Source organism: Humulus lupulus, chromosome 7 (assembly GCF_963169125.1).
Source record: "Humulus lupulus chromosome 7, drHumLupu1.1, whole genome shotgun sequence".
In the NCBI taxonomy this organism is placed as follows: Eukaryota; Viridiplantae; Streptophyta; class Magnoliopsida; order Rosales; family Cannabaceae; genus Humulus; species Humulus lupulus.
In genome coordinates, this window is record NC_084799.1 from 99,018,733 (window position 1) to 99,030,178 (window position 11,446).

The 11,446-nt window shown below is 41.9% G+C and overlaps 1 protein-coding gene across 1 annotated transcript; it reads right to left on the reverse strand.

Moving 5' to 3' along the window:
* Positions 1-1,610: 1,610 nt before the first annotated feature.
* Positions 1,611-2,006, reverse strand: LOC133792013 (lysine-rich arabinogalactan protein 18-like). The gene has a single exon (XM_062229922.1). The coding sequence runs from the start codon at positions 2,004-2,006 to the stop codon at positions 1,611-1,613; it is 396 nt and encodes a 131-aa protein (XP_062085906.1).
* Between the last annotated feature and the right edge of the window lie 9,440 nt (positions 2,007-11,446).

Below are 11,446 nucleotides of genomic sequence, written 5' to 3' on the forward strand. Positions count from 1 at the left end.
AAAGGAAATTCAATGTCGGATATCTAGCACTTCAAAGAGTTTTCCTAAACACCCGCGACCAAGCTGTTGTAGTACTTGGACCTAAATGGGAAGGGCCTTACCAGATTGAAGAAGTCCTCCATCCAGGAACCTACAAACTTGCTCGCCTAAATGGAGATCTCATTCCTCGCTATTGGAATGGAGAACACCTGCGCAAGTACTATCAATGAACAATCCTTCTTAAAGGATTGGCTTGTATTAATTTTACTTTTTACAAGTTATGAAAAAGGGTTGGTCATTTTATGTGACTAATCGCTTATGAGTGTAAGATCTTTTTTATCACTCGTACAGACACGTTTTGTCCATTTATTACGAGAAATATAAGGGACTGTGTGCAGCTAGTCATTCTTGCCAATTATTGTATTTTATACAAGTATTTGCTCATTGCGTGTGTTGTTTTGCTGTATTAAAATTTTAATTATTTTGCTCCAAGCAGTATTGTTCAAACAGGTTTTGGTCAAGGAAAGTGACCAAGGACCTAAAGCTCCTCGATCACTTGGGGGCACATAAAGGTATCTAGTAAGAAAAGCATATCAAAAGGTATGTAAACACATGAGCAAAATAAGTGAAAGCATGCTAGGGTACTTAGAGTATTTTTCAAAATTTTGTATTTTGTTAAATCAAACCAAAGTACTATGTTAAGTTCAGTCATGCGAACAGATGTTATATTTAGATGCAAATATATTATAATATCAAAATGGATCCTTTTACACCGCGAGCAGTCGCTGCTCGGATGTAATTATTCAATTAAAAGTAAAAGCTACCCGTGCAGCAATAAAAATTCAACTAGAAAATAAAAGTGTCTTTACATCATGACCCGTAGGCCGTGTACTTAAATGATTAAAGACAAAGAAAAATAGCAGACTATGAGGCTGGAGGATCTTGAGGGGGGCCCTGGTCAACGACAGTTGTAGCTTCATTGTCCGCCCCGTCCACGCCAATGGCCAAGGAGATTTTGGGCGAGGCAGGTACCTTTGCTCTCTCTCTTCTTCCGCCAATCGAGCAACGCAATGGGCTATCTCAGCATGCCTTGTGCGCGCAGGAAGATAGCTTAAATTAGCCTCTTGGTTGTGTTTCCAGAAGTCATAGAAACACTTAACAGTGTCGTTCTTGTACCTTTCCAAATTGCTGGCGTTAGCTTTTTCAAGCTTCTCGATCCGGCCCTCCAATGTTGTAGTCTCTTGTCTGCTCGTGGTGAAGTCCTCCTGGAGATTTTTAGCCTCGTGGTAGTTGATGCGGTTAGACTCCTTGAACTTGTCTCTTTGCTCGATGGCCTTATCCAAAGCAGCCTGCTTTCCCTTAACTCCTCAGATAGTTTGTTCTTCTCCTCAAGCACTGCCTCAAGCTGTTCAGCGTATTTCGCTTCGGCAGCTTTGAGTTCTTCAATGTGCCATTGCTCTGAAGCCCTGGACTACTCAGTGATAGCACCCGAGCGGAGCCGGCCAGCAGTAAGGGTCAGCATTGCCTGCGATCAGAGCGAAAGTTAAACTAACTGTAGAGTATAAAAGGGTTGTCTCCACAGAAAAAGATAACTTCACAGTGGCAAACTCATTTAATGCGAGGGTTAAGATCTAGTCGACGTCCATCATCTCCATCAGAGCCATCGCCTCTCTGCAACGTCCGTGCTTCAAAATTTTGACCAACCTGTCTTTGACCGATCTTAAGGCACGACTCGATATGTCGCCCCCTGTGGAAGCAAGAGCAGCCTGCTGAATCGGGTCGGTTGGGGCCGGTGGAGAAGGTGTCAACTCGACAGGAGCAGGAGGAGTTTGCTGCTCGAGAGGAGAAGGAGGTGGTCTTACATTTGTTGACGGTCCGTCTGCCGGAGGGTCTGCAGTACGGGTTTTCTTAGTCGGAGGCTCTTTACTGCTTTCCCCAGGATGCCGCTTACTCGTTTTCTTCTTGCTCATGGGAGCTTCAGGAGCCTCGGGGGCACTGTATATGTCGAACACATTTTCGGATTCCATGTTTGTAAGAAAATCAAATACACAAACAGTGAGATAGTATAAACGATTGAGTATGTTATGTCAGGAAAAGTAACAAAGAAAATTGTAAGTGAAATACCCGAGCTATCATTACTGGTCGCTACATTATATACTCTACTAGTATTAAACTCACTCTCTGGCATGAAGAAGTCTGAATCTAAATTGGGAGCATACTTAAAATTGTCGTCCCCGTCAAATAAGTGACAGGGAATTGGCAAACTATCTAAAAGCAAGAGATCGGTGTCGTTCTCATCCACAGATTCGTCGAGGGGCTTGAGAGGTTCGGTGGCTTTCTTTTTTCCTTTTCCTGTTGGGGCAGGGGGAGCAGCAGCCCGCGGGGTGCTGGAGGGATCCCTAATTGTCACTCCAGTTGCCCTCCTTAGAGGGGGTTATGACATGTCTGGGTGCTGCTCGGGAACCTCTCCACCAATGGCACTTCCCGCTGTTGACTTCCTCACATCCTGGTGAGGGGCCAAAAGGCCGACAAGTCTCAGATTGGCCTCTGTGACTAGCTAATTGACACTTTTCTCTATGTCTATCATGCTGGCCAAGAGGGCTAATCGGATCTCCATTTCTGGAGTAAGGTCTGGTCGCAACCATGGGCCTGAAACGTACTAAATTTCTAAGGGAAATGCAGCAAAAAATTGAAGAAAGATAAACGACCAGTGGTACAAAGAATTTTCTCTATGTCGATCATGCTAGCCAAGAGGGCTAATCAGATCTCCATTTCTGGAGTAGGGTCTGGTCGCAACCATGGGCCTGAAACACACTAAATTTCTAAGGGAAATGCAGCAAAAAATTGAAGAAAGATAAACGACCAGTGGTACAAAGACTTTACCTCCCTGTGTGAAGGCTAAGTTGTTCGCAACCATGTCAGTGGTCAGGAAGTACTCCAGATGGTACCTCCCCACGTTCGAGATAAAAGTGGTGTCAGTCAGGAAAGTGCGGCCTGTTTGTTGGTGATAGAAGTGGAAAAACCCCATGTTTTCCTGGTTGGGGTTGGATTTAAGGTCGAACAAGTAGTTGACCTCATGTGGCGTGGGGACAGACCTTTTTTATGGCTATAGAGGATATATAGTGTAGAGATCATTCTATATCCGTTGGGAGTTATTTGAAAAGGGGCGACCCCAAAGTAATTGGCCACCCCCTGGAAAAATGATGAAGAGGCAGAATTGCTCCTGCCTCGATGTGGTACCTCGACTAGGCGCTGAAAGCGCCTCCAGGCAAGTTCGCCTGTTGGTCTTGAGTGGGTTGGACTAGGGTCATCCCAGGAAGTCCGTATTTTTTAATGTAATTAGCTATCATCCTAATCGTTACCCGGCTAGGAAGGGCGACATACCATTCAACATCTGGTTAAACGGCGTTTCGAAGCTGAGCACGAGTTTGAATGTTGGGGTCAGGGATATTTCTTTCCCAACCACTAGTCGAGGGAATTCCAGCCTGAGGAGCAGGCTAATTTGAAGGGTTGGAAGGTTTCTTTTTCTATGCAGTGGATTTTACTCTACCCATGGCTGGAAGGTTTGACTGGGGTTTATTGGGTGAGGTTCGAGAAAAAGGAATTTCTAGTACCAACAGCGATGGTTGCTCTTTGTCTTCAAGTAATTGGGAAAGCAAGTCATTGTCAATAGGCCTTTCACCTCCCCACGGATCTTGCATGAAAAGCTGCAAACTGAGAAAAGGGGAGGTGAGAACGTAAAGCCTAAAAATATGTGTTGAAAGTTAGAATAACGTTGCTCGCGTATAAAAGTTAAGCTTTTATATGACCAGCAACATTCTAGCAAAAACACCAAGTAATATACGAGAAATTTGAAAAACAGATTGAAAAGCGAAAGTAAAAAGTTTTTCGGGAAAAAAGCTTTTTCGACTCTGAAGGGGCGGGAAAAGACCAGTTTTTCAACTAGCCTAAAAATCGAATTTTTACTTCGATTTTACGCCCTAAATCTACAATCTCGACTACCAAACTGGCTCCTCACTCCTACGAAACGTTACTTCACTACCCTATCAAACATCTATTGATATAAACACAATCCCCATAACAGTTTCAGCCTAGAACATGCAATGGTTCAAAGATAAAAATAAGTATGAAACAGTTTTCCATGGCAACTCAAACATCTAAGGAGTTCGTGAAACTTACTTAGATGAAGAATGGAGTCAGAACACGAAGTCTGAACATGAAAGCTTTCAAGCATCCGGATGTGAGTTCATGGGAATTTCTGGGCTCTGAAGACGGAAGTTCTTCGAAGTTCCTGGAGAGGAGATGGAAAATGAAAAGTAAAAAGTAAAAATGTGGATTTGGGGTATTACTTATAGTGACTGTGAAACGGTATAAGAAGTAATCATGAATTACCTTTTTCAAAGCATGGGGAAGTGTAATGGCCGTTAGACAAGTTATTGGGAAACCAAAAAGACTTGATTGGACATGATTGATCATTTTTTTCAAGAAAGCACGGGTGGCTCTGACAGATTTCGTGGGGTATTCGAAGGGTAAGTTTCCTAAGTTTACTTATTGTTGGTCGCAATAAATAAACTTAGGGGGAAACGTTTACCCATAAAACGGCTGCTGATGACATGGCAGTGATTTCTCCCACGTAGTTGACACATGGCAAAAGTGTTGTTCGACTATCAACCAAAAGCACATCACTTCGTCAAGCTTAATTGTTAGATACGACTAGTCTGGTCGTATATTTGTTTTATTTACTTCTAAAGTTGTAATCTTATAATAATTGCATTGAATATTTCCTCATTATTACCTTGATAGGCGGTTATTAAGGAAAGATATGGCCCGTTAGCCCGTGTAACCCTCCTTGAGCCTATAAATATAAATGAAATAGCTCAAGGAAAGGACTTTTAATCCCTAAATTTCTTTGCGAAGATAGAGAGAGAAAGAGAGATATAGTGCGATTATCCATCGTTTCATTGTATTTCTTCCAAGGTTTGTGAAACTCAAGAACCCTAGTTCTTTGATCACGGCTTTGAGGTTCAATATCAATAATAGCACTAAGTGGACGTAGGTCATTACCATTCTTTGGGGCCGAACCACTATAAATCCTAGGTGTTTTCTTCTTTTCCATTTGATTAAATTCTTAATTGTCGTTTTATCTTTGGTCATACATTTGACTCCGTGTCATTGGCCAAATCAAGGGTCAACATTATGTTTGTAACACTAGTTAAGGACGGCCCATAGGCCCATATGTACATCCATGAGCCTATAAATAGGACTCATAGGATTCATTTAATTCACGAGCAATATTTTTCAGAGAGAAATAGTGAGTGTTTACACAAAACTTGTAGCTATCTTCTAGACTTGTGAAACTTAATGAGCCCTTGTTCGTTGATCGCAGGTTTTTGGGGTTTTACGTCAAAAAAAATCACTAACTGGGTGTAGGTTATTACCAATCTCTGGTGCCGAACCACTATAACTTCCTTGTGTCGTTTACATTCTTGAATTCAGCTCTATAATTCTTATCATTTTTTCGTGACTCTGTGTTGTTGACTAAATCAAGAGACAACATTTTGGTGCTCTCATTGAGAACTGAAGTCAATAATTCTAAGAAAACAATGGCTAAGACCTCTAGGACAGCGGCTAAAGCTAGACAGACATCGGAAAATGTGCCAAATCCACCTCCTCCACCAGATGTAGCGGAGGACGAGCCACAAGTGGAATTGGAAGAGGGGGAGATGGACGTTGGAACCTTGCGAACAGCTCTAGGAGTGTTGTAAGATGAGTTAGCTACCCTAAAATCTAACAAAGAGAACATGGCTGAAACTATGGTAATGCAACAGATGGAGAAAGACTGACAACATCGAGAATCGAATGAAAGACAGGAGAGCATGGATCGTCGGCAAAGAGACGCGACTGCGACTTTAGAGGCAGTCATTCAGTTGGCTCGGGGACAGCCACCTACACCAACCTCTGAGCTAGATCTATCGCCGAATTCTCATCCTCCTCAAAATCTGCGATCAGATCACCCCAATGTCCTCCAAATCCACAAGACCCAAGGAGTCCACAGCAGGCAGAACAACATCAACCCGCTCAGTAGGAAAGGCAGCCTCAGAATTCTGGTAGAAATAACAAACAGCAACAACCCTCTTGTGTTGGTTGAGGTAATATGCAACAGCACAGATAGAATAGGGACGAGTAGTGTCCCAGAAGCCCTAGATGTCAGGCAACAGACGAACAAAACCTTCCTTGCAGGGGACAGCGCCCCTCAAGAAGCAGGAGGCAGACAGACTTAGGCTCTGCGGTTCGAGACCCCCTACGACAGAGCAATGTCTAAGGACCCAACGACCAATGCAGGCCTCCTCATGTTTATCGAGAAAGACTAGGGAGAAGAGATGAAGACACTGCGTACAGCAGGTCGCATACTCATTGGTCATAGTTCAGAGACAACCATAATTACAATGAAGGGGAGTCCGATTATAATAGGAGAAACAGTGGTCGGGAACAGGAGGAAAGGAATAGGCAGCAGAACCCTCCTCCAATGGACAACAAACCGAAAATCCAGGATATTGAAGGGCAGCCCAGACAACCCAACTTCTTTGATCGACTAGCTGCAAGTGAGCAGAGGCAAAGGGATGAGGACCTAAGGGACGTATTTAATGGCCGAAAGGAAATGCACGATGAGCACGTCCCACCTGTAGCGGCCGCTCCTACCCCTGCTATACCAAACACCATTCAGACTCAAATAGATGCCCTGAATCAGGTTGTGCAACAGTTAGTCGGGAATAAAATGTCTCATATTGAGTATGACCGAAGAAAGGGCACCCCATTCATCAACATAATTGTTGTGGTAGAAAGCCCAAGAAATTTCAAAATGCCAATACTGACCAAATTTACTAGAAGAGAAGACATGGTATCTCACGTGAATAAGTTTGAGATACAAATGAACACCCAGAAGGTGTCCGAAGACGCTTGATGTAGGATCATTCCTGCCACTTTATCTAATGCTGCCCAGGAATGGTACTTCAAGTTTCCATCGGCCAGCATAATTTCATGGGAGATGTTCGTAAAAGAATTCTACGAACAGTTTTATGCTGGTCGGATACATCTGACAGAGATCAATCAGCTGGTCGACATTAGACAAAAGGAAGGAGAACTTCTCCACGAGTACATCCAGAGGTTTATGTGAGCCGCTGCTCGGGCCAAGATTATTATGGATGAAGGAAAGATGATGGCCATCACAGTTGGAGTGCAACACCAATCTCCCCTTTGGAGCAGCCTATGGAAAAATGGAGTCAACAGTACTCAAGAATTTTTAGATTGAGCAGACAAGTACATCAAATTGGAGGAGGCTATCACCAATGAAGCAAAGTCTCCAAAGGCCGACCAGGGTAAGAAGGAAGAGTTGACCAAAGCCGCTAGTGGGTCTATCAAACCCAACATCAATAAGGGCAAAGGTAATAATAAGAACGGAGGAAAAAGGGCAAATAATGAGCAGACGATGTCTGATAACAAGTGTCATTAGCAGAACAGATACGAGTCGAGGTTCACTAACTAAATGAGAAGTGACTTCAGTCTGGCACCTAGCCATGAAGTTTCAAATCGATGTAGGAGTTGGGTGTGTGTTGTGAAACCAGCGAGAGGCCAGAGAATGTTATAACTCCTCGATCACAAAGGCAAGAAAGGGCGAATCGGGGAGCGGAGCAGAAAAAAGGTTTCTAGTTAAACAAATCACATGCCTAATCAAATGAACAAGTCACCTATTGCCCAAAGTGAGGATAGAGACTTAGATCCTAACTTTGAGGATTTTGAGGAAAACATTAGACCCGTGGATGACCTCGAGGAGGTCCAACTAGAAGAAAAATATCTGATAAGAGTTGTGAAATTGGTAAAAACTTAGAGACAACAATCAAAGAAAAGTTGGTGGAGTTTTTTAGGAAGAACCAGGAGATCTTTGCCTAGTCACATAAAGACATGGTTGGAATCGACCCAAAGTTATCAACCATGTCCTGAACATAGAAAAAAACAACCCACCAGTATAACAAAAAAGAAGGCTGCTCGAAAAAGACAGGTCTAAAGCCTTAAAAGAAGATGTCAAGAAGCTAAAGGAAAATGGATTCATCAGGGTAGCATTTTATCTATCTTGGGTCTCTAATCCCGTATTAGTCCCTAAATCGAACAGTAAATGGAGGACATGTGTGGATTTCACAGACCTTAATAAAGTCTGCCCAAAAGATTGTTTCCCACTTCCAAGGATTGACCAGCAGGTCGATTCCACATCAGGGCACGAAATCTTATCATTCATGGATGCATACTCTAGCAATAATCAGAATAGTATGCATCCACCTGATGAAGAACACAATAGCTTTCGAACAGATATAGGGCTTTACCATTACAAAGTAATTCCCTTCGATTTGAAAAACGCTAGTACGACTTACCAACGACTGGTAAACCACACGTTCAAAGACCAGATCTGTAATAACATGGAGGTTTACGTTGATGATATGCTGGTTAAGTCAAAAAAGAGCTGGTGAGCACATCAAGGACCTACAGGAATGCTTCAACATCTTGAACAAATATCAGATGAAGCTTAATCCTCTTAAGTGTTCCTTTGGAGTTGGATCAGGAAAAATTTTGGGATTCATAGTAAACCCGCAAGGAATCAAAGCCAATCCTGAAAATATTTGAGATCTGATCGAGATGCAGTCACCAGCCAAAGTTAAAGGTGTACAAAGCCTGACAGGGACAATCGCAGGTCTAAGTAGATTTATATCTAAGTCTACGAACAAGTGCGTCCCATTCTTTAATCTATTCAGAGGAAACAAAAAGTTCGAATGGACAGAAGAATGCAAACAAGCTTTTCAGGAACTTAAGGATCATATGTCGCGAACACCCATTTTTTCCAAGCCGGCAGAAGGAGAAACTTTGTACATCTATTTAGTAATAACAGAGTATGCTGCCAGTGCTGTTTTAATCATGGAGGAAGACAACATTCAAAAGGCAGTATACTACATAAGTAAAAGGCTAGTGGGAGCAGAATTATGATATCCAGCAATAGAGAAATTGGCTTACTGCTTAATACTAGCATCAAGAAAACTACGACCCTACTTTCAGGCTCACCCCATAGTAGTTTTTACCGACTAGCAACTACGGCAAGTCTTGTAAAAACCAAAAATAGCTGGTTGACTACTAAAATGGGTAGATGAGCTTAGGCAGTTCGAAATTTCTTATGCACCACGAGCAACCATAAAGGGACAAGCCTAAGTAGACTTTGTAGTTGAGTTCACCAAACTCCCAGCAAGTGAACCAACTATAGAGCCTAAAGCTCAAGACCAAACTCTTGCCTGGAGACTGATCGTGAACAGATCATCTAATGAGCATAATTTGGGGGCAGGATTGTATCTAATTACCCTTGAAGGGCATCAGTTTCATTGTGCAATACGATTCAACTTTACTATCTCTAACAATGAATCTGAATATGAAGCATTGCTCGCAGGGTTGAGACTAGCCAAAGATGTTAATGTAAAGTCACTAGAGATATACAGTGACTCTCAGCTAGTTGTTAATCAAATCATTGGAGAATATCAGGCTAGGGGTCTTAAGATGGTTGCATATCTAAATAAGGCAAAAGACTTGCTAGCAGAATTTGAAAAGTATACTCTATATCAAGTACCTCACGACCAGAACTCCAACGTTGATGCTTTAGCCAAACTAGCAAGCGCTAAGGACGCTGAAACTTTGAGTATAGTAACGGTCAAACATTTGTCAGTTCCCAGGATTCAAGTAGAAGAATCTTTCCTAGTAATACAAGTATCTGACACTTGGATGACTCCCATCATTCAATATCTCGAGCAGGGGTGGTTGCCTACAGACAGGAATAAGGCGAGGACACTACAAAGGAAATCAGCTCACTTTATCTTGCTCGATGGAGTTATATATCAATGAGGATATTCAATGCCTTTGTAGAGATGTATTTCCAGGGAAAAAGTTAAGGAAATGATGCGAGAAGTACATGAAGGGTTTTGTGGAGATCATGCTAGGGGCAAAGTTTGTCAAAAAAAGATTCTTAGACAAGGGTATTTCTGGCCTACTATGATCGAGGATTCTATGGAATTTGTTAAGAAGTGTGATAAATGCCAAAGAATCTCCAAGATACCTCGAGCAGCCCCAAATGAGCTTAAACAAATGCAAAGCCCATGGCCATTCGCAATTTGGGGAATAGGCCTGATCGAATATTTGCCCACAGGAAAAGGGAATGTCAAGTATGCAGTAGTTGTTGTAGACTACTTCACGAAGTGGGCAGAAGTTGAACTGCTCGCAACAATCACGACAAAGAAAGTACTTAATTTTATTGTCAAAAGCATTGTATGCCAATATGGGTTGCCAAAAAAGATTGTATCAGATGATGGCACATAATTTGACAGCAACTTGTTTATCGATTTCTACGAACAGCATGGCCTAACGAAGAGTTTTTCATCAGTTTCCAATCCACAAGCCAACATACATGTAGAGGCTGTAAACAATATTCTGAAGGACACAGTGAAGAAAAGGCTCGAAGAGGAAAAGGGAGTGTGGCTAGAACAATTTCCCAAAGTACTCTGGTCGTATAGAACAACGAACCAAACAAACACAGGCCATACACCATTTTCTTTAGCATATGGGTATGAGACCATGTTACCAGTTGAGTTAGATCCACCCTCACATAGAAGGAAAACATACGACCAGGATACGAATAACCAATTATTAATGGAGTCTCTGGACTTGGTTAATGAAAGGCGCGAACAAGCCCAACTACAAGTTGCAGCCTACCATGCAAAGGTAGCTCGATATATTAACTCTAAAGTACGCGAAAGAAAGTTTGACATAGGAGACTTGGTACTTAGAAGGGTTTTTCTCAACACTTGTGATTCGGCTGCTGGAATGCTTGGACGAAACTGGGAGGGTCTGTATCAAATTGAAGAAATTCTCCAACCAAGCACTTACAAACTTGCTCGCTTAAACGGAGATCTCGTTCCTCGGTATTGGAATGGAGAACACCTATGCAAATATTATAAGTAAATATTTATTTTTAAATATTTACCTTGTATTAATTTTACTTTTTTACAAGTTTTTGAACAAGGGCTGGCCAATTAGATGGTTGGTCGCTTATAAGTGTAAGATCAATTTTTGATCACTCGTATAGACACGAATTTTTGTCCATTTGTTTATGAGAAATAAAAGGAACTGTGCGCAGCCAGTTATTCTTGCCAATTATTGTATTTATTACAAGTATTTGCTCATTAAGTGTGTTGTTTTGTTATATTATCATTGATTGTTTATAAATATGCAAGCAATAATGTTTGAACAACTATTGGTCAATGGCAAATGGTCGAGAACCTTAAACTCCTCGATCACTTGGGGGGCATATAAGATACTAAGAGAGCAAAGCATATTATAAACATATGTAAACACATGAGCCAAATAAGGGAAAGCATACTACGAC

What these genes read in the sequence shown, in the direction of transcription:
- LOC133792013 (XM_062229922.1), bottom strand. Translation starts at nt 2,006, where the DNA reads ATGGAATCCGAAAATGTGTTCGACATATACAGTGCCCCCGAGGCTCCT.